We start from the raw sequence: 24158 nt of genomic DNA, 5'->3' as shown, positions 1-24158 counted from the left end.
GCCAGAATGTTTTTTAGAGAGAAAATATTCTTGATAGGGGGGTTTCCTAGGGTGTAGTCGAAAGGAGAGTCAGTTTGAAAAGTCTCTAGGCACTGGCTGGGCCACTTTGACCAAATTGCTTCAAACCGCTCTGAATTTCATTTTATCCAATTGTAAAACTGGAGTAATAATTCCTAATTTTAGGCTATAAAAAGGATCGCACGTGTCTGAAAAGAGTGTAAGTACAGTGGCTGGCTCCTCGGGCCCCTCGCCCTCTCAGTCTGCATTTTCAACATAGCCATCAGTGTGAATGACATCAGTAACTAATTTCTGTATACTGAGCTTGTTTTTGTTCCATGCTGATTAAGACTTGAGGGTTTCAGTATATTCAGTCAGAAATAGGATATTTCAAACCTCATGGAGATACATATTTGAAATTCTATGAGACACCGTATGGGAGTTTGCTCCCATGTGGACTGAATGATGCCAGAACGGCCACCCTCACTGAATTTCCCACGGCTGCCTACATAACTCAAGAGATGGCATTTCAGTTCTTTTGAGAAAATACAGGGGTGGTCTTAAAACCACAGAAGTTCCCAGCCTGCCCAAAGATTTTTGTTAAATCCATCCTCTCCCCTGCTATCAAGACAGACATCTAGGTAAGTGTCATGTAAGAAAAAAAATGTCCAGTAAACCTTATCAGAAGTAAATGATAATCATCTAGATCTTACCAGTGGATAGTTAAATTGTAATTTTGAAAAGACACAAGCCTAGGAAGCAAAGTGATTAAACGACATTCTCTTCTTTGTTCTGGAACTCAGAAATGGGATGACGTGGATGCCAAGTCTCATAGTATATTTTTCTTCTTCTGCACCCTAAGGGTTTAAGGAACATTAAAAATCAGGCTTTCCAAAGGCAGTAGATGTTTTTGAACAAAAGCAGGGAAAGCCAGAGTTTTTTTGACTAGCCAAGGAAGTCGGAGAGGGGAGGTGGTAATTGAGCATGCCTCGAAGTCTAGGAGTAAATTCCTGAAAGCTTTAGAGTCTTTGAAATGGAAGCCATCTGCAAGCACCACAGGGACCCAGGTCATAAGGACACATTTCAAGATTATATAAGAAAATGGTGTTCAGCTGGGAAGGCCAAGTATTTCCACATTTCCTTCTTATCACTTAAGATGCTTTCTAAACTTGTTTTTGAATTGATTTATTTTCTTAATCATTTTGAATGACTTAAGAATTTCGTGTCAGCCATTTACTAGCTGTGTGACATTTGTTGAATTGTTTAACTTCTCTGTGCTTCAATTCTCATCTGTAAAATGAAGATTACAATATAGAGTTTCCGTAAAGATGAAGTAATCAGGGGAATGCCTCCCACATTCTGTGTACCTTTATAATGCACGCTCACTGAAAGAGGTGAGCGGACCAGCTTTCTTTACTTCATCCTCTGTATCTACAGCTGTTTATATTCTTGTTTCGAAGGTTATTATTGCAAGAAAGTCTGGTGGGTGTACCTTGGACAGGAGTTGGTAGAACATAGAAATCTGGTTTAGAAAAGCCTCCAAATACAGCTCTGATACCTTGAAGTTGTTGCCAAGACACTGTGCTAGTTTTAAAAGTCCAGAGTGGGTCCCCAATCCCCATATTGATTAGTATTACAATGAAAAACAATACTGTGAAAGTCTTTGGAACTTAAAGCCCCTGGTGACTTAAGTACTTTACCATACTTACAGACGCCTGTAATGCAGAAGACCCAGGTTTGACCCTGGGTCAGGAAGATCCCCTGGAGAAGGAAATGGTAACCCACTCCAGTGGAGATCTTCAGAGAAAGGCCTTCTGTTTTGATCTGGACTCCACTGGATGACCTTAGGTGTAGACACAGTTCATTCATAACCTGAAAAGACTTGGCTTTGTGGTGTCCTGAATCAAGGTGTATTCATTAGCATCTGAAAGAAGTGTCTTAGTCATTAGTGCAAAGATTGGTAAAAACCAATTTAGATATTTAAAATACTGAGGACACTGTTCCACATCCCCACCACCCACACCAGGAGTAAAACCAAAGCTTGTCTTACTCAGGGATGTGAAGGTATTGTTACCTGTTGACAAAATCTCTGGAAATAATTATCCCCCTGGCAACCTTAGTCACTGTGACCAAAAAAAAAAAAAGGAAGTTCTTTGGCCTTCCAGATATTTGAGATGGTTCATCCTGGAATCACTTTGACTTTTCAGGCATTTAATTCAGGGATCTGCCTAAGTGATTCATCTTTGGCCTTCTGAACACTGGGCTTTGCTGTTGAGTGAAGGTATAGTCATTTTTCATTTTGGTTAAATTATTTTTCTAATAGTTTCTTTAAACAAGATTTTGAATCTTATGGAATCAGGAGGGAAATTAATTTATCTGTCAGGTATCCACTGTGGGAAAGCGGTTTTGGGTATGGTAAGTGTATCATAGAAGAAGTTAAGGGATGAAATTGGACATCTATTGACTATTATGTGTCTTATGCTGTAAGTGAAATTTATCCCCTCAAACAAATTGTAAGAGGCATTTTGCCTGTGAATAAATAAACAAACAAACAAAAAAAAAAGAGGATTAAATAATGTACATAAGATCCTAGGGCTAACAGAAATTAATAGAATTTGGATCCATGTCTAATAGTCCCATTCTGCTGGCCAATGCTACTTTTTCCCGTAAGCCTTGGCTATTTTATCTCATGTAATATGGACACTTGGGATAAAATGGGTAATATATTGTAACACATTAACCTCTTCAATATTCATTTAGAGAGAGTTGTGCTAGGTTTTTCTCTGAAAAATTATCTTAGAAGAGATATACTGTCTAATAAATATTTAATCCATAAATGCATTTAGTGGCCTCTAGATTAGAAATGCTTCCTGTTGTGTGAATATAGGCTGATATCTATAAGTCATCTCTCTTTCTGGGATGACGATGGATAAAGGCTGCTTTTGAGGACTATAGAGAAATGGCCTTGTTGCACTTCACAAGTGGAAATAATCACTCAAATGCCTTACCTGTAATTCTACTTTTGATATACTAATCAGAGATACTAGTCAGCCTTCTTCCAGCTCTGTAGTTGCCTGATTAGAAATAAACCAAGTCCTAAACTCGTGACCCCATTTTCACTCTCCCTCCACGGAGGGTTCATTTACACAAAGTTGGTGGCTGGGTTTAAATACTGGCCTAATTATCAGTGCAACCTCAGTCTTTTGTAAATTCTTGCATCATCCTAACAGAAGGATTGTAAGCTCATCACTAAAACACTTCTTTTGGAACTCAGAGGACCTTAGAAATGTCAGTGGCTTAGTCAAGGTCCCATGAGCTGGTCAGTGGCCAAGTGGAAACCCAGGTTATTTCCTGCTGAAGCTCCATTCCTACCAGCCCTCCTTTTGATCTAATTGAGTCAAACTCGAACTATCTTCAGCTTAAAAAAAATTCCTTCCTTCCTTTGACTCTGATACCAGTTTTGGGGTTTTTTTTAAAGTCTTTATTGAATTTGTTAACAATATTACTTCTGTTTTTTTATGTTTTGGGTTTTTGACCCTTGAGGCATGTGGGATCTTAGTTCCCCAACCAGGGATGGAACCCACACCCTGAGCCTTGGAAGGGGGAGCCTTAACCACTGGACCACCAGGGAAGTCCCTGATACCAGTTTTTGAAAATCCAGCCCGATCCTGTGTTCTCTCCAGCAGAGAACCAGTTCTGCCTTCTCGATAGCACCACTTGTGCCTACTGCCTGCTGCTGCTTTTGCTACATGCCATCTTCTCCGCTTTCTTCTTATTATAGGCATGTGGTTTCCTTCAGATGCTAAAGAATTTATGGCATGCGTTAAAATAATTTCGCCCAGAAGACTAAATTTTTGTGTCGTATCTTTGTTTCTCTCCTAAAATAAACAAAATGTTGCAGGGTTTGGAGCCTGCAGATGGAGGGTAGGAGTTTGAAAAGAAAGCCAGTTGGTTTTAGACTAATTTGGGGGCTGTGGAGTGAGCAGAGCAGTGAAGCATTGTGCCCTAGAAATGCTCCAGAATCTCTTGGAAGATCCAGTGTGCACAGAGCTGTAGAGATGGACATGAGTTTTTCTGTCCATTCTTAGGGTTATCTGGACTTCCCAGGTGGCACTAATGATAAAGAACTCACCTGCCAATGCAAAATACATAGAAGACAGTGGGTTTGATCCCTGGGTCAGGAAGATTCCCCTGGAGGAGGGCATGACAACCCAGCCCAGTATTCTTACTTGGAGAATCCCATGGACAGAGGAGCCTAGTAGGCTACAGTTCATAGGGTCGCAAAGAGTCAGACGAAGCGAGTTAGCACACACAGACAGTCAGGTTTACTGGCTTGAGAGCTGCATGAAACATGAGGTTTGATCTTTTTTTCTTTAGAATGATCAGAATGATCATTTGTGGTATTTGGGATGATTTTGAGGATTTAAAAGGGCAGTAAGTTTCTGAAGTAGTCATTAAAATATGAAACTGAAGTACTTAAGTTGTTAAAACACTTGATAAAGTTTCATATTCAGATGTTTGAAATGAATTTTAGCAATGTAAACTGTGTGCATTTGTATTTGGAGAAACTATGATAAGTTTATTTTTAGATAAGAGAGTTCTAATTCATATTTAAAACAATCTATTTAGACATTTCAGTAAGTAGAGAATGAGTCTTAGATAAATTTATATTTTTTTTCCAGGGAACCCTGCAATAAACAAAAGACTTTGCAATTTTGTTAATGCTTTTAAATTATAGTTTTACAGGTTCAGAAATGGACATATTTCTTAAATAAAGCCAAATTAACTGCCCCCCTCCTTTTTTTTTTTAAGTTTATGAGGCAAAGGATATCAGAGAACAGCTTCTCCTGCTTAAGCTTTCTAAATTACGAGTGTCCTAGATTGCTTGGCCAACTAATTTTGAAAAGACCCACATCATTGACCTGATGGTGGCCATTCAAAACACCATTGCCAATAGATTAATACAATAGTCAAGTTAAACAGTAACAGGATCTACTTGGGGAAATAGTATATCAAAAGAGAAAGCAATAGCAACCATCTAGTGCCTGTGAGGACATCCAGATTTCCTTGGAATCACTGGGTCTTCCCACAGTCCTGTTTTAAGCCTCTCTGAGCTTGTCTTGGAAACTATAGGGGCTGTAGAATATTTGCTGACTCTGACCTTTATGAATATTCTCAGCTGTTTCAACATGGGATAAGAGCATCTGAGTTTGCTTTAGGCATGTTTAAGACTTGGGAAAAAGGAAAATCTAGAGAAATCAGTGACTTACAGATGGAGAGATTTGAGATGGCTTTCTGCCTTTATCCTGTATTCCATCCAGGAGGTAGGGTGAGATTATATGACCACTTGGGTATTCACTAAAGACTTGAATGATTAAATGACGTGTTCTGGAATCTAATTTGCATGACTCATTTTCCTAAGGTAGGAAAAAAAGAGTTTCAATCAACAATTAAATGGTGACAATAGCTCTTCCAGAGTCTTGTGATCGCCCAGCCTCAGTGAATACAGTTGACCAGAGGTTGTTAGGCACTAGAGTGTCTCAGTAGCCCTGGTCGTCTTTTGTTGAGACTTCAAGCTTTGAATTCCCAGGGCTCACCCAGCTGGACTTCAGAAACCTGGTTCCAGAACTTCTACTATGTGGTTTTCAGACAAATAGGAACAAGTGTTTATAGCAATGGTCTCCCACAGAGAGCATTTGTAGCAATGGTCTCCCACAGGTTGTTAACACAAGGCTGATGGTTTCCCAGGTATGTGTTTCTACATGTGACTCACATCTGAGTATCACTCTTGTCCACTACCTAATCCAGTGGTTGACTAAGTAAAAGTCTCATTGAAAGTTTCATTGGTATAAGAGACAGAACCAGTAGCTCACTCCACTTAACCTCCACCCTTTCTGTTCTAACTGGCTTCGCTTCTGCCTTCCAGAGAGCTTAGCTTTCATTTCATTTATACTAAAGTCTCCTGGGTGGGTGGGTCCGAGGTCCTCCTAGGAGAACTCAACTGGCTACAATGCAGAGAAAAACAACTACATGATGGGATTATGACATATACTTTCACTAAGGTAAGAGAAGAATTTTTAAAAAACGGAGTCTGAAGGTCACCAAGCTTCTCATGTCTCTGCCTCACCCAACCATGTTAATTGGTCCTTTCCTGCCTGAAAAATATCACATAGTTGTACTTTAAACTTTAATGTCGTCAGTAGTAATATATTCTATGGCTGTATCCTTATTTCCAGCAACAGATATTACCATATTAAGGGGAGACGTGGTGGTTAGAGGGATCAGTTGGCAAATTAGGGTTTGTCCCCAGTTAAATTAGGATTTGTCCCCACGCTGCCACCTTTAACTTGCCTTCTTTATGACCAAGAGTGACCGCTTGCACGTGTCTTTCCTGTTAGTGATCCCCATTGCTAGGCATACTACTTAAGGAGTATTCTTTGTCATATCTGTAGTGAGATAGCCAAGGGTCCCAAATAAAGGGTAAAGAAGTCCAGAATGATGTAATACTGCAAAAAATATTACTGCTGTTATAAGTGGAATGAAGAAAAGCTCAACCCAATAGAGTTGAGCGTGATTTCTGTTGGAAGAGGGTGTCATCTGGGACAGATAATATCTAAAAACCAGCCTCCTCAATTTCCTAAACCCTTAGGGTATTTAGATAGCATCATATAATAAAATTACTGTTAGCACACAGCATGGCGAAGCAGCAAGCCCTGACATGTTAGCAGTTGTTTGCATAGTTTACCCGGCAGAGAAAATATCTAACTGCTAGAACAAATGTTTTAGATCGCTAACATGCACCGTGGTTAGTGTGAAGTGCAAGTTGGCTGCGGAAGAATTTCCACTGAATTCTGATTCTGATAACACATGTAACTACCACCCTAACTAAACCATCCCATCTTGAGAGAGGGAGAGGCCTTTGGGAGTAATAACATTTCTTACTAAATACTGAGGTTTGTGAAAATCCTTCTGAAAAGAAGGAAATGGCTATGCTTGAGGGAAGTTTCCACGGGGTATTTTTGCAGCTGTGTTTCTGGATGGAAAGAGGGGAACACCATTCCTTTCTGTTCCTGAGAGTGTCTGGATTCCCCTTGTGTGGGCAGGGTTTCTGGTAAGTACGATACAGGAAGCAAAACTGCATTGTTCTAGATCAGCAGTCGTTGACCTCGTTTCTAAGCCCCAACCCCCTCTTTCTAGTGTTTTCAGGGGAGAAAAAGGAGCCTGGAGAGTGAAAGGAGGCAGGGGAGGGGCAGGAGAGGAGAGCTGGAGATACTCGCGTGTAACAGGAATTGCAGAGGCAGGACACTTCGTTCCTGGGTTCCTCTGCTAGGGCTGCCATGACAGACTCCCCGGCCTGGAGGCTACAGTGCCAAAGTCAAGGTGTTGCCCTGAAAGTTCAGCTTCCTCTTGTGATGTCTCGCCATGTCTTGCAGATGGCTGCCTTCTGGCTGTGTCCTCTTTGGGTCTTCTATCTGTGCATGTCTCCCTCTCTCTCTATGTCCCAATCTCTTTGTATAAGGACACATCAGTTCTATTGGATTTAGGCCTACCTCTGTGGCCTCATTTTCACCTAATTTACCTCTTAAGTTTTGAGGTGCAGGAAGTTAGAACTTCAGCATATGAATGAAAGCAGGGCACAGCTCATTTCATATTAGGAAAGGTGGTTTAGAGGAATATTCAAAGCCCCTATGCAAAGTGCCCCGTTCCCTGTCCTTAAGACAAAGGAGGTGGGGAGAATCAGCTGCCCTGGAGCCTCTGGTTTTGTTGTTGTTCAGTCACTAAGTCCGACTGTTTGTGACCTCATGGACTGCAGCACGCCAGGCTTCCCTGTGCTTCACCATCTCCCGGAGTTTGCTCAAACTCACGTCCACTGAGTCGGTGATGCCATCCAACCATCTCATTCTCTGTCATCCCCTTCTCCTCCCGCCTTCAATCTTTCCCAGCATCAGAGAGTCAGCTCTTCACATTAGGTGGCCTAAGTATTGGAGCTTCAGCATCAGTCCTTCCAGTGCCTGTGGTTTACTCCTTGCAAATCCATGTGAGGCAAGCCTGAGCAGTGTTCTCTTTTGACGACATGAGATGCAGAGAAGTTAATTTCCCTGAGATTCACATCACTAGGAAAGGTGGAACCTATGTGGACTTCAAAGCCTGTTTCTATGGCTCCCTCGGGCTGGGGATGGTAAAGGGTGTGTGCAGGTACTATTCTCTCTGTTGGACTCAGGATAGACATGGGATGAGGCCTCAGAATCCTTCTCAACACAGTGCTCTAGGCAGTTGCCACCAATCAATAGGCATTAATTTGTGGTGAAGCCTGTTTTCATTCCAGCACTATATGATCATGCTTTTCCTCTGCATGAAGCCTTTTCCACTGGTTATCCATATTTCTAAATACAGCAAGGGAATAAAGGAAGAGAGAAGGATCTACATAGTCCAGGTCATGTAAAGGACACCTATTCTTGAATAAATTAAAACAGGTATTCTGGGCGGAGAAAAAGAAAAAAGACAACTCCTACCAGTAGTGGCCTTGGTCAAGAGCCCTTAATGTAAATGGAAGGGTTGACCAGATATGTAAGCCAGTTTAAAATCCTATACCAGCATCCATGCTTGTTGGTAGGGATTCAGGCTCCTGAAGAATCTTACTGTGGGCAAGTTTTATTGGATGGATGGTTGAAGACACTAGAAGATACAGGTTTTAACAGAAAGCAAATGTGGAAAGAATGGTTGGAATTTTGACAGGTTTCTCTACAGTGGGACAGTAAGGGTAGGGAAGTTAGTGTCAGAAGTCATATGAAGTTTTTGATAACGAAAAAATCAGGGCTTATGAATTCTGGGGCCTTTCCAAGAAGTAAAACAAGTAGTGATACTGAAGGGACTCTTGAGGGGATTCTCAATAAGCGTGGGTGTGACTGTATCTTCACGTAACGCTTTGGCGGCTCTTTTTCAAAAAGCACTTTACGACTTTTGAAAGTGCCCTTTCAAGTGATTCAATCATTGCCTTTCTGTTTCGAGCTGCAGGTCACGTCATGTTGTGTTAACTATAGCAATAAAAATATTACCTCACTAAGCCACAGTCTAATTGAATATAGTAATTCAATTTGATGAAACTAGATGAACTACCAGCCCTAAACTAATTGAAAGTTGGTACTGTTTAATATCTTTTATAGAAATAATTTTCTTCATAAAACCTGCAATGTTACTGTAGAATTTTTTTAATTCTTTAATTTATGCAATATCTGTTTTTGAGCCGATGTCTGTAGTCTTCTTTTGGTGTTCAGTTTCTGGTCAATAGCACCTTCTTCCATTCATTCCAGAAAACGGGGATCATCCTGCAAACAAAAGTCTGGCATCTCCCTGGTCATTGCCCCTCATTTCCATCCATTCCTCTCTACACTAAGTCGTGAACCTCGTTGAAGTTTTTACCCCTCTCCTCGATTACTGTGGTCATACTCTGCTAAATGCAAGCGTGGCATCCCTGTGCTGAACACTTTTTTATCATTGCTTTCTGTTACACATAGAATAAAATTATCAAAATCCTTTGCCGATTTGTAAGTTCCCTCGTGTTCACCTTCTGTTTTCCTCTTCAGTCTCCTCTAATCCCCATTCTCACCCATGCGGCCTGCCTTTCAGTGCTTCCAAATGCTCCAAGCTCTTTCCCATTGTTCTTCTGCCTGGAATATTCTTTTCTCCATTGTTCAAGTACTCCTCAACCTAAAAATGCCACTTTCTCAGACGTTCCTTTCCTGACTGTCCCCATCCCTCTCAGAGCACTTGGCATTTTTGGCTCTTAATTGATCAAAACACGATGTGATTATTTAATATCTCCATTCCTCTGGATGGAAAGACCCAGGAGGCAGGGATGTGTCAGTTTTGTTGATCCGTGACAGAGCTGTCCAGCAGTTCTGGGGCTTATGTGACGCTTCATATTTGCTCGGTGTCAAGGTTGCCCACAGGACCATATATTTCATGGAGGGCACACATCCTCTGAAAGTCACCTTTGGTGGCTGAGATCACTTCCATGTATTGACATGCGATTTCACCTCATCAGTTGTGCTTACTATGAAGATGAATACCTGATGAACTCCAATTAGTGTAATTATTCTGTTTCCAAGCACTAACCTTAGTGGTAATTGTTCTGCAGGCCTGTGACATTATGGAGTAATTAGTACTAATGGCTCAGGCATCCAGGCTTCCTCCTAAGGTAGGGTGTCAAATAATGAAATTGTGTTATTTGGGAAACAAGCAGTATTACCCTGTGAGGTCTTTTCAGACAGAATCCACAGCCAGTGAACATTGGGGCAGATTGTAGCTGGACTTCTCATGCATTCTTTCAAGTGCTTGAATGTCACGGGTCTGCCATGAATCAGTCATATTGAGCATCTTAACCATTGAATTTTTATACCAGTCTTTGTGAGGTCAGGAGTATTAGGCCCCCAGATGAGCATAATGATTTTAACACCAATAGATTATAAACCTCATGAAGTACATGTGAATTTAATGGGCAGAGGAGCCTGGCAGGCTACAGTCCACGGGGTAGCAAAGAATCACATATGACTGAGCACACAGCCCTGATTTTATGCTGTGACCACTTACTCTAAATGGTGAGTTTCTCCAGCACAAGGCTTTGTTTCGTTCATCTTTGGCTGTCAGTTTCTAGCACAAAACCTATGGTCCAGTAAGAACTGAAGGCATAAGAGGTCATGTTTTATGGCCATGTGACATCTTGCTATGCAGATAAAGGCATATTTCAGAGCATTGACCTTTGCTGTAGTTTCACATCCAGGAACCAGCTTGTAACAAACTTTTAGCAGATATCACAGTGTTTCCTTTGGGTTGGTTGGGGTGAACACAATTTAGGCGGTGGTGGTTTACTCCTCACCCACCCCTTACCCCACCATTTACACGTACTCTTTGATGGTCAGTATTCAACTTTCATTGTCTCATCCCTGAGTGTCTTTAGTGTCAGTGTGAACTAAAATTCTTAGAGATAAGTATTTTCTTCTCAGCCCTGAGATCTCTCACAGGACAGTGTCTGGTACCTCATTCTTAATGATAGAATTCTTATTAAATAAAAAAAGTTTGGTGCTCGCTTTGGCAGCACATGTACTAAAATTGGAACGATACAGAGAAGATTAGCATGGCCCCTACGCAAGGATGACATGCAAATTCATGAAGCGTTCCATATTTTTTTGAGAATCAGGCAGAATTGTCTATACTGTTTGTAGAGTAAATCGTCATTTTTTTCTTTTACTGGTGAACTTATTATGGTTGAACTTGTGATAATAAACTTTATAAAGACACACACACACAAAATTTGTAGGTTTTGACAATCATAGGAAATTGATTTCTAAAATAACCTGTAGTTAAGAAATAATAATGTAAGGTTCCAGTTAAAAGCAAGTCTAATCTGGCATTACAACTTATTCTGAAACATTTCTAGATATTGATATTTTATTTGCAACATTTTTATTTTAATTGTCTACTTTTTAAAAGCATATTCAATGTGCAGTTATAGGTGAAGTGATTTCTGGGTCTTGATTGTCTTTATCTTTGAGCTGTGTTGGGCTGGCTATCAGGCATCTCATACCATCTACATGATCAATACCATAAACACATGCTACTTTTACTAGTAAATCAATACTTTGTCTTAAAATGGTCTCATTTTAGATGAAATGGGGCGCGTTCTACAAGATGGCTGTAGACTTGTACGGTCTCATTTTCGGTGAGTTCAGTTTGTGAATTAGCCAGTGGCATTCTCTGCAGCTGTGGCTCCTTTATCTCCCCCTTGCTTTCTGATGTCCCTCCCTACTAACACATAGGATGGCACATCCATATGGATTGAAGGGAACTGGCCATCCGAAGGGAGAGCTCAGCCTGGGATCATTGACGCTGTAGGGTCATGTGAGTTGGATTTAAATTGAGTAGTAGAATGAAAAGGGCGGTGACACTCTTTGCAGTTAGTTTTTGATCTTATGTGCTATTGAGTATCCCTAACTCACCATACTGACAGCTGGCTTCTCACATACTAGACTTCTTGTTTTGAAGCCTTGAGGTTGTAGATTATGTACTTGGAATATGTAATTAGCTGGAATGACATGGTATTGATGGTTGAGCAGCGGTTTATGAAACAAATGAGTAATTGGATGACTGATAGACCTTTGGATGTGTATTTCCAAGAAGAATTTACTAAGCAATACTTTCCTCGATTTATTTTTTTAAAAAGTCATCTTAATGTGGCTTGCTAGGATAAAGATGTCATTTTGGTTTTAAAGTTGAGGAATATAAACAGAAAAGTTGCTGTGGCTGCAGTAAGGAAGCCCAAGGCATGGTTGGCTTAGACATTCAGGTCCCTCATCCCCCAGCTCCAGGAAGCATTCTGTGTGGGCCTCCTGCTGTTGTGGATACCTGTGTTACTCCTCTTCAATTTTTTGTGAAGACAGTTCTATTTCTGTTCTATAAATGCATTATCAGGTTGGGTGCACATGACGTACACGCACACATTTGAAGACATAAGCCTAAAAATTTATTTTATATAGTTAAAAGGTACAGGTATTACTTGCTAATGAATTCAGTCTTTATTTTAATGTCAATGGTTTTCTAAAAAACAAAACAGGCAGTGGTTTTGGTAAGCATATTTTTAAGACTAAGCTTTTTAAAAGGAGTTCAAATGAGCAGCCGACGTGGGAGTTTGCTACTCTGTTAAATGCAGTGTAGGAAAATACAAACCACATTAAAATCTTGTAGAGTTAATGTTTGTTTACTGAGTGAGCTGAGAGACGCAAAGACCTGTTAACCTTGTTTTTAAGGAGTTTACAGTTGGTGAAGGCAAAAAGGTTCACCAGTAATTACAGTGAGACAAAAGCGTTGGTCTGTACCCACATAGAGATATTAGATGACTATTGAATTAGCAGCCTGGATCAATCATTATCTCTGTCTTCTCTCTGTTCTGCTGTTGGTAGATCCATCTTTTCTACTTAACTAAGCCATCCATGTGGGATATTCCGAATTTGGTAGGCTATTATTTAAAGAGTTTTATGTAACTATCACTTTTGAGAGGGACTTCCCTGGTGGCTCAGATGGTAAAGCGTCTGTCTACAATGCAGGAGACCCGGGTTCAATCCCTGGATTGGGAAGATCCCCTGGAGAAGGAAATGGCAATCCACTCCAGTACTATTGCCTGGAAAATCCCATGGACAGAGGAGCCTGGTAGGCTACAGTCCATGGGGTTGCTAAGAGTTGGACACGACTGAGCAACTGAACTGAACTGATCACTTTTGAGAATGTAGAATCCAGCATTGGTTTCATTTAATTCAAAGGTCTTAATCACTCGGTAGAGAAGTCATTTACATACTTACATTTTCATTAAGAACATAGTACTTTGGGATTATAAACTGAAGGGAAAACCTTCAAGCCTAGTTAGTTCTCAGAACACATATGAATATGCTTTAGGTCTCAAGCAGAGTGGCCTCTTCAATATCTGAGGGACCTATGGGGGAAGGGTTCCCAGCTAGTACCCCCTGACCACTGTAAGACAAGCTGCTCAGCCTGAGAAATAAAAGGGAGAATTTCTCTTGTTCTTTCTTTGAAAGTCTCAGAAAAGCACTGAATGGTTTGTAGGATCCTTCAAATCTTTATTCTTGGGAAGTTGCTTCCTGAATTCAGGAATGAATGATGTTTGTCCTTTGTTCTAGAGAGAGTTGGAATCTTGAGGAACACAATGGGAGGGGTGTGGAAATGACTCTGACCTGGGATTAAGGAGTATCTCTGTACAAAGTTCATTTTGATAAAAGGTGCTTTGGAAAATCTTAATTCTAAAGTTTCTTGGATTGGGTAAGGGTTTGCAGTGCTAAAGTTAATAACAGATCATTTTTCTATTAGTATTCCATGTTTTGTCATAGGAGTTATATTTACTTATGTGTCTAATCCTTTTTGCTCTAAAGTGCTGGTTTCTCTTGATTCCTGTATTGCAAATAGCTTACAGAGATACGTGAACATGACTTTAAAAAGAAATCTCAGTGACTTCATGGCAAGTTTGGTAACCAATCTCATATTGTTCCTCTAACCTTCACCTTCTGGTTTGATTTGTACTACCTGTTGTCTGTACCAGCTGACTGACAAATGATTATTTTTCAACCCCACAGGGAAACTCGTTGGACATAGAAACCCAGTCCACTTGACTGCTGTTCTTCTACAACTTAGGCAATAGTTGTCTCAGAAATATTGTTCAACATAAATCAATGTATTAGAGACTATCTACCTTGAGGGAGAAAGGCAAGAATGATTATTTTGTACATTTTAAAAATTTGTTATTACATGAATTTAAACCAGTGACACATTTGTGAATCCCTTGGGCAAGTCATTCGGAGAACTAATTTTCTGGCTGATAGATGGGAATTATAGTATTCATGCTCTGTTGATATTCTCTTAAGTAGTTAAATGGCTACTGGATATATCCTGAGACCATGTCCTGAGAGTTTAGTTTTCATGTCATTGTTATTTATATCATCTTTGTAGACCCTAATATCTAGACGTTGAGTAAGTCAAATGTACTGGGTAAAACACACTTCTAATTAGATCCATCTTAAGAAAAAATTCTTAACAGAAAGTCTTGATGTAAATATATCAGGTCTTCATATCAAACAAGCCACTGAGTAAATCCTGATATTTTCAAGAGCTGGAATTTTTCTGTATACCTTTTAAAGTTTGTTAATGGAATTTTCCAGCTCACCTTGCAGTAAACAACCACAAATTCTTTCTCGAGGTGTTGTAAGCAAGACTGATAAGGCTTTCTGAGAGGGAAGCAAAGAACCTTCCTTGAGTGCATCAGGAATGCATTTCTAAATTAAAGCACAGATTAAAGATCTGTTTTTAATGTTACTGACTTTGACGCTTTTCATTTTGAAGAAGGAAAACTGCCTAAATCTGGGGTTGGGTTGAAGGCATTACCGTGTAGACCTTTAGAGATAGATGTTTAAATGAGGCTTCTGTAACCTGGCCAGGGCAGAAGGAGAAGAGGGTGGCAGAGGATGAGATGGTTAGATAGCCTCACCAGCTCAACGGATATGAATCTGAGCAAACTCCGGGAGATGGTGAAGGACAGGGAAGCCTGGCATGCTGCAGTCCACGGGGTTGCAAAGAGTCGGACACAACTGAATGACTGAACAATGACAGTAACGTGTCACCGAACCAGTACAAACGTGTGTGAAGAGGCTGGTTCATGTTATAAATGCTTATTTGTAGTCTTGTCTTCTCTGAGTTTCTCAGTCACATTCTCTTGGATGGGTCTGAGCACTTTGAGACACTTTGCCTAACACTTTACTTAGCGTGTGACTTGGAATATGTTTGTGAATTATACTTATTCTATTGTCCAGGTGCCTTTCGTTTGTTTTTTTCCCCTCTGTTTCCATCGCTTTCTTTTTTCAGAACAGCACTGCACTTTCTTCTTCTTAAACTCATTCCAGATTTCTTTGGTTCTCCTCAGCATCTTCGTTTCATCCAGGAAAAGTGGTCACCATTTTCAGCCAACTCACTTCACATAGCTGCCTCTCTGAGTTTTTATTGAAGGCAAAATAAAACTTCAAAGACGCTGAAGAAGCTTGAGCATCCCTTCTCTCCCTTTCAACTAACACCTACCAGTGTTTATCTTGGGAGTAATTTGAGGTTTATTTGATGAAACATGTAGTCAAGTGTTAATAGAGACTAATATCAAGCTTCAGAACAGTGTGCAGAAAGCTTTAATATTTTTTGTTGAGCATTTGATGCTCTCTGATCATGGGTTTCTGTGGAATCCATGAAAGCTTGGAGGAAAAATGCTTGCCTGGCTCCCTGATAACCTCAAGCAAATGTACTGATGTTCAGCCCCAGCCATTTCCCGTCGGAGCTTGTCCCACCTTTTGTCTCCTTTTCTTCTTGTGCCTCATGCCATCTCCAGTTTGCCATCCCATTTTCCAGCGCCATGTTGGCTCCTAATTTCTCACAAATACCTGAAGTGTGGTGTAAAGGATATGACTCTTTAAACGTGATTCATTGTGAATCATATTTCAATATTGATACAGCAATGATTTCCCAAAGAATATGTGGAAGCTTCTTTCTCAGTGTAAACTGTTAATCATCTACTTTCAATCCAACGTTGGTTATCTTCAGTATGTTTTAAGGACCCACTTTCTCAGGTGAAGACTACACAGCTCTCTAGTGAATGGCTAGAAAAGGATGACGGGTCTAGTGCTTGCTCAATTCAGGCTGGTAAGAAGCCAGTTTAGCTGCTTTGAGCCAAAGGAATGTGTACAGTAGTGACAGTAAAGCCACGAGTCCTTTACTCTTTCCTAACTTATCAGGCAGCACTTGACTGAATACTGGGCTTCCCTGATGGCTCAGATGGTAAAGAATCTGCCTGCAACGTAGAAGACCTGAGTTCAATCCCTGGGTCAGGAAGATCTCCTGGAGAAGGGAATGGCAACCCACTCCCATATTCTTCCCTGGAGAAGTCCATGGGCAGAGACCCTGGTGGGCTCCAATCCATGGGGTCGCAAAGAGCTGGACACGACTGAGTGACTTTCCCTTTCACTTTAACCGAATATTATACAGTATTCTAGCTCCTTCTGAAAGAAAGTGTAGCATAGATGAAAAGTCTTCTCACTTCATTCCCCCTCCCCCTTTTTTTTCTTTCCTTAAGTTACCAGGCCCCAGGTCCAGATAAGAAGGTCGATGTTAGTCCATGCACAGAGGGCCGTGTATTTGGTGATAACCATTGGCCTCACACACAGCTGGAACCTAGGTCTCAGAGTCCTAAAGGATGTGTTGAGATAGCTAGGGCCATCATCTTAATTACAGCTTTGGTTACCTTCCTTCCAGGATCTTTGCAATGTAAGGCTGATTCCAGTTTGGACCCAGTTAGGAATTGAGATATGTCTGGCATATATGTGTCTGCTAATGCCCTTTAATGGTTGAAAACAGAAGCTTCCCTTAAGGAAGCAAAACTGCTGCAGTTTGGATTTCCCCTCCCCTTGCACCCCCGTGTGTGAAATCCTCTTGACTGGTAACCACTGCAGAGTGGAGTCTTTGGGAAAGCCACCCAGGAGTGTGGTGGTGTTTGCGTTTTCTTTCAGTCTTTCAACCTGTAGGCCTGTATTTGACACTGTTAATAGTTGATGGAGTTTCAGAGGTGCTTCTAAAAAGGCCTAGGATGTTATGATTTTGATTCAAAGTTGATAACATGAAACCATCATTACAGGGAAGGTAAAACCACACAAAGATGTGGTTTTCAAACGGCATTTCACAGCATTTTATAATCTTTTAAAATTATGTTATTATAAAATAAAGCCTTTTAGTGTGCCGAACACAAGCTTAGCAGGGACCAAGCAGGTAGTGCCGCAGGCTTCACAGATGCCGACGTTTTAGGATACCCCATGGACAGAGGTTTACATGAATAAAACATCAAAGTGCTGTCCAGTATCAGGAAACGCATAATGACTTAGGAGTATGGTATATGTGGATATCTGGGGACCTACATTCTAGCCAGTAACTTCTGCTGAGTTGAGGTCTGACATTGAATCCTGGAAGCCCTGTCTTTCAGTTCTCCCTTTTAGGGATGAGGGAACTGATGACCAAAGGGTCTATGAGTTACCCACAAGCACACTGCTGTTATATATACAGATCCTAAAGTTATGTTTTAATATGTAGGGGCCTTGATAGGTGTTTGATCCTAAAGTTATGTTTTAATGTGTGGGGGCCTTGATAGGTGTTTAGGTATTAAATATATATTTACATTTATTTGCAAAATACTGTCATTACAGTTTTTAAAAAGGTAGTTAAGACTTTTTTCTTTTAGTGGATGTCAAATACATTATTTGTAAGTTATTTTAAAATTTTAACATTAAAATTATTTTTAAATTAAAATTTTAAAAATTATTTTTTAACTGATTTTGAAAATGGAGTTAATTTTATCCTTATGCTGCTTTGTCTCAGTTGAGCTATTTGATTAACACTGATTGGTTTCACTCTTCTAATGGTTAACAGACATTTTATAAGCGATAAATATAAACGCCAACTACATAATATTTGTATATAAGCTAATACAAATCTATAAATGCCACCTTGCCTCCCTTATTAATTTTATTTCTTTTATAAACACTCACCTCAGCGATATGTGAGATCCTGAGATTAAGGATAAACTTATAATTTTATAGGCCTTTAAAAATTACTAGGTTCTACATAGAAAGTTGGGGCTTCCCCAGGTGGCTCAATGGTAAAAGAATCCACCTGCCAGTGCAGGAGACATGGGTTCAATCCCTGGGTAGGGAAGATCCCCTGGAATAGGAAATGGCAACCCACTCCAGTATTCTTGCCTGAAGAACCCCATGGACAGAGGAGCCTAGTGAGTTAAAGTCCATGGGGTTGCAAAGAGTTGGACACAACTGAGCATGCACACATGCACATAGAAAGTTATATTTTTTCCCTCTAGAAAGAGAATCTCCTTGGTCTTTACTGTTTGTCTTACTTGGGAAAAAAAAAAAAAGAGAAAACTTGCTGGGTGGGAAAAGGTGAAAATAGAGAAAAGGACAAGGGAGGGAAGACCAGGAAAGAAGAGAGAGGAGAAGAAACTGAGATCAGAGTGAATAAAGACAATGCTCAGAATAACTCTGAAGTACCAGGACTCAGAGCTGCATGTGCAGAGCTTGAACTTGTGCTTGTTTTCCTGGAGTCAGAACAAACCTGGGGTCCAGTAGCGAGGTACTGATGTGTTGAATGACATCAGTGAATGTACAGACAGAGACAAATGTGTGAAGAGCACTCTCAAAAAGGAAAGGGAATAGCTTTTTCTAGAATGTTTTCCCTAGAATTTTCTAGAATTACTGGGAAAGGCTTCATGGTAGAGCCCCATCCTACTCAAAGGTTTTGTGTGCTTCTTTGTTCATTCGTTTGTTTTTGCACGGCATGGGGAATCTTCGTTCCTGGATCAGGGATCCAACCCCTGTCCTCTACAGTGGAAGCATGGAGTCTTACACTGAACCATCAGGGAAGTCCCCCAAAGGTATTTGAAGGAGGCTTTATCAACAAGATTTGTCCCTGCTTTGAGTATAGACTTATTAGCGCCTTCAGAGGACAGTCACGACTGTGTTGACAAGAGCAAAAGACTCCCCATAAAGACCTTTGGAAGGGAGAGATCCTAGATCACAGAACCCTATTAATATTAATTAATAATAATAATAATAATAATTAGTCGCTTAGTCGGGTCCGACTCTTTGCAATCCCATGGACTGTAGCCTGCCAGGCTCCTCTGTTCATGGGATTCTCCAGGCAAGAATACTGGAGTGGGTTGCCATTCCCTTCTCCAGGGCATCTTCCTGACCCAGGGATCAAACCCTGGTCTCCTGCATTGCAGGCAGATTCTTTACCGTCTGAGCCACCAGGGAATCCCATTATTAATAATAAATAGGTTAAAACTGGGACTTGCAAGATGGCTGTGGGGAGTTAGACTGGTAACTAACTGAATACACCAGGTTTCCCAAACCCACAGCTCTCCAATGTATAAAAGTGTTACTTGGGAGGGAGAGAAATTCATGTGCCAGGGGCTAACCTGCATACAAACTAGTAAACTTAGAGGATTTCTAGGTTTAGACTCAAATCCAGGTTATTATTTCAGTAATGGCCGATTTAGTTCAAACTTTGTTAGGTGCAGCTCACTGTGAAAGGAGTGGTGCTGTGCTTTGGGTCAGCTCACATCCCCGCATCTAGATACAAGCTTATATAGATACTTGTAACTTTGCAAAATCTGAAGAGAGGGATCTTTTTCAAAATGCATTTTTCTACCTCTCAGTCTCTGGGCTTCTGAGCTCTGTGACTGTGGAGGTAAGTTGCCCAGTCTTCTCTGTCATTTTGTGTCACCTTATAAAAATCATCTGGATTTCTGAATGTTGGATTCTTACTTGAATTAAAGTTGTCAGCATAGAAAGTACTGGCCACTGGATCTGGGAGGCTGCTGATCCAGGAGTCTTCCGTGTGAAAAGGGGGCTCCAATGGGCTCTAAAGGATGTGGATCCTGACTTTATATGTGCAAGGGGTTTTTGAGATGTTTTCATTTAGTTCTGAGATAGGGAAAACATAAATGTTACCATGTCTTCATTCAATGATGGAAACAGTTATTTGAGTACCATATTGTCCAGTGGGTGTGTGTTCCCTGTGCTGTCAGGCTTTCGAGACTGATGTGAAGCTGTAACTGTATCATGGATGCTGATCCTTCAGAGGTATCTGTGGTTGGAAACCAGCTTTGATGTGGCTCATGAACTTCCTGGGCCAGCACTTAAGCCTGCCTTTGATGGAATCGCCCCTCAGTCAGATTTAAGCAGTGTGTCTGAAATCGTATCTCTTTCAGTGTATAAGACAGTCATAGGAATGAAGTGCATGAGTGTGGCTAAAGAAATCCTTCAGCACTTCACATGGCCCAGATGTAACTTAAAAGAATCGGTGGAGTTTGTGTCATGAGAAGCAGGAGATAAATGTATTGCAGAGGATTTGGGAAATAGTTAGCATTTTTGTGGTCTCTTTAGCAGTGCCCCACTGTTGCCTGGAAAAACAACATTAGTGATCAGAGAAATTGTGAATCGCTGCATCTGGGCCATCACGAAGCTGTCTTAGGCATGGACTGATCCATAGCCCCACAGTCTTGAGGCTTCCTCTGTCTTGTTCTCAGTTGCTTATGATTTTTTTTTTTTTTTTTCAGTTCAAACATTGAAGTATTCCAGATCTAGGATACTGAGCAAATGGTTTCATGCTGGTCAGTATTCTATTAAATACGTTTTAGACGGTCGCCTATAGTCAGATCGTCAGAATTCTCACTGAAGCTATAGGTGTGACGCTCTCTGCGCACACTGAGTATAGCTATTGTTTATAAACCACTGCAGCAAAAGGGCCACGTTCACACCTGGCGTCTGTTACCTGAAAAAAGTGGCCAACAAGCAAGTGTGCGCTTCAGAGCAGCCTCTGTTGTGACCTTAATTTCTTGATGTGGTGTGAAAACAGTTACATCATACTTTAAAATAAAAGGTGTTTTCATCATGTGCTGCTGCTGTGTGTGCCAGATAAGGGTTTTGTAACTCAAATTTATTTCTGAACGTCAGTGCCTGTTGCTGCTCTATTCGACTATGTGAATTGAAATGGGAAGTCCCTTCAGCAGGACTGGTAAAAAGATCTGCTTCAGGTTGAATTGGCCATTACACTTCCCAATATTTATTCTGCCATAGGACATTCCCATTGCATAAACCAGAGGATTAGTAAAACCAAGTTCAGTCACAGAAGTGTTCTCCTGAACTCAGAAGGAAGGAGCAGTGTGTTGTCCTGGGTGGTGCGCAGTCTGTGGTAGAGCATAATGTCCTAAAACAAGCATGTTTGGGGGCCTCTGTCAAACAGGAGGGCACTGGATGACTCTGACACCATAATATCAGACAGTATCATTGTTAGAACAATAACAAATATTGTTTATAAACACATGCCACATTGCCGTTGTGCTTTTTCATCACTTTTAGCACTTTTACCTACGGTTGCACTTCTTTTAGGCTTCTTCATTACCTTTTTCTAGTCACATAACCACCATTCCACCAAGTTTTAGCATCTCTTAATTATGGAAGGCTTATTTACATAACTAAATCTCGCCATGTTGAGGTGTAGGTGCTCTTTGGCATAAGTATTACTGTAGATGCATTTGTCGGAGTCCATTTGGGCTTCAACAATAAGTATTAATTTCACTTTGATATGGAGTCTGGGAAGTCCAGGATCAAGATGCCAGCAGACTTGTGTCTGGAAGGGACAAGGACCTCTTTGGGATCTGTTTTATAAGAGTGCTAATCCCACTCATCAGGGCTCTGCCTCCAAGACCTAATACTTCAAAAAGACCCCACCTCCAGACACCATCACTTTGGGGATTGGATTTCAACATGTGGATTTTGGGTGAGGGGAGGAAACAAACATTCAATCTGTAGCAACAGTTAAAAACTTATTCATTAAAATCTGGAGGTCTTTTTGCACTTTGGAGGCTGTCTTTAATTTCTTTGAGATATCAATATTTTATACATTCCAGGGGCCCCTGTGAGCTCAGACACCCTCACCCTGTACCTGCAGGGCCTGACTTGGAACCATCCCTGTTGCCGGCTCTGCCTTGCTGAATTCTGCTCTTGATTGGGTGGGTCTGACCTGTGTTGTTGTTCAGTTGCTCAGTTGTGTCTGACTCTTACTGACCCACAGACTGCAGCACACCAGGCTTCCCTGTGCTTCACCATCTCCCGTAGTTTGCTCAAACTCATGTCCATCGAGTCAGTGATGCCATCCAACCATCTCATCCTCTGTCATCCCATTCTCCTGCCTTCAGTCTTTCCTAGCATCAGGGTCTTTTCCAGTGAGTCAGCTCTTCACATCAGGTGGCCAAAGTATTGGAGCTTTAGCTTCAGCATCAGTCCTTCCAGTGAATATTCAGGGTTGATTTCCTTTAGGATGGACTAGTTTGTTCTCTTTGCTATCCAAGGGACTCAGTATATGTCAGTCTTCCTGAAGCCTTTTATTTTTCACCCGGAAAAAATTTGGTCACAGGTGAGAAGACATCTGCTTCTCTAAGCCTGTAGCAACAAATCTGAGCTTGCATCTCTTTGAGTTGCAGTGTACAGGTTCTTCTTCATGGTACTTCTCCAAGCCAGGTTCAGGTACTAGTTCAGTGAGACCCTAGGAGTCCTGTTTAATCAGTGCCAAGGCAGTATTTCTCATCACACGTTAAAAAAACCACACACACTATTTAAAGTCACTTGCTAAACACAGCCTCTTTTTCTTTTTTTAATCATGAATTTGTTGGTGGTAGTTTAGTCGCTAAGTCCTGTCTGACTGTTGCGACTCCGTGGACTATAGCCCACCTGGCTCCTCTGTCCATGGGATTCTCCAGGCAAGAGTGCTAGAGTGGGTTGCCATTTTCTTAGGTTGGTCCAAAAGTTCGTTTGGTTTTAAGTAAAAATAAAAGACATATTTTCAGTTTTCATCAAGAACTTGATTGAATAACGGATTGACTAACTGAATGAACTTTTTGGCCAACCCAATGGTTTCTATCGTGTTTTCTATAAAGGGCTCTTTTTTTTTTTCATACCAGCACGTCTCTATCTGTGCTTGCTTTGCTCCTTCCTAGTTAATTTTTTTCAACCCACAACTTTTTTCTTGTCCACCCTTAAACGTGTTTTTAGAGCTCCTTTCTGCTTTTTCCTTACTGCAAGAAGAGTTGCTCTTGCTTGTGCTGTTTAATCAATGTTGACTAAACTGCACCTCCTATTTCAGCTGATACATGATCTTCCTGACTATAAAAAGTCACTTTGTTCTTTATAAAAACTTTGCACTTTACAGAAATTGTGTTCTTTGGTGAACTTGTCTATTGTGTGTGTGTGAGATTACCTGCATTGAGTTTATAGAAGTATGAAAAATCAACCTAATTTTCTGCTACTGGCTTGTCCAGAGTTTTTAACCTGGAGTTGCTATGTTGATATCAAACCTAAGTCTTTCTGTTCTCAGGCAGTCAGAATACAAAGTATGTGATAAGAGGTTTTTTAAAAAAAATTATCTTGTTTCCCAATCTTAAAACATTCCCATGTGACATTCTTCTTTACTGATAATATTGTTGCAGGCTCAAAAGAGCCTGATTAATCTTTGTAGCATCTTTTAGGCTTGAATCACACTTTCATCTGATAGTAGGAACTGAGTCACTGGTGAAGTATGTTCATCCAAGACTCTAGCCTAGACAGGGGTCAGCAAACATCTTCTTAAAGGACTGCAGCTGCTGCTAAGTCGCTTCAGTCGTGTCCGACTCTGTGCGACCCCATAGACAGCAGCCCACCAGGCTCCTCTGTCCCTGGGATTCTCCAGGCAAGAACACTGGAGTGGGTTGCCATTTCCTTCTCCAGTGCATGAAAGTGAAAAGTGAAAGTGAAGTTGCTCAGTCATGCCCGACTCTTAGTGACCCCATGGACTGGAGCCTACCAGGCTCCTCCGTCCATGGGATTTTCCAGGCAAGAGTACTGGAGTGGGGTGCCGACTAGATAGTAAATATTTGAGACTTTGCCAGCCCTACAGTTTCTACCATAGGTACTCCACTCTGCTTTCGTCACATGAAAGCAGCTGTAATGTGTAAATGAATGGGATGG

The 24158-nt window shown here is 40.9% G+C and overlaps 1 protein-coding gene and 1 non-coding gene across 4 annotated transcripts in view; both read left to right on the top strand.

Moving 5' to 3' along the window:
- Window positions 1-24158, top strand: part of BASP1 (brain abundant membrane attached signal protein 1) — a 53366-nt gene that overhangs the window by 4351 nt on the left and 24857 nt on the right. Inside the window, exon 1 of one of the 3 annotated variants that reach the window (XM_025270681.3) lies at window positions 20747-20767. The exons of the other annotated variants lie outside the window; for them this stretch is intronic. Within the exon in view, the coding sequence (XP_025126466.3) occupies window positions 20762-20767 (6 nt within the window). The 5' untranslated portion in view covers window positions 20747-20761. Of the gene's footprint in view, window positions 1-20746; window positions 20768-24158 lie in introns of those variants that run through there. 3 annotated transcript variants of the gene reach the window in all.
- LOC112580715 lies at window positions 11077-11183 on the top strand. The gene has a single exon (XR_003105054.2). It is a non-coding gene; the product is annotated as a U6 spliceosomal RNA (small nuclear RNA).

The sequence above is a fragment of the Bubalus bubalis genome, chromosome 19, assembly GCF_019923935.1.
Source record: "Bubalus bubalis isolate 160015118507 breed Murrah chromosome 19, NDDB_SH_1, whole genome shotgun sequence".
Lineage (NCBI taxonomy): Eukaryota > Metazoa > Chordata > Mammalia > Artiodactyla > Bovidae > Bubalus > Bubalus bubalis.
Note: the sequence above shows the minus strand (reverse complement) of the source record. Positions and strands in the feature narration are given on the sequence as shown.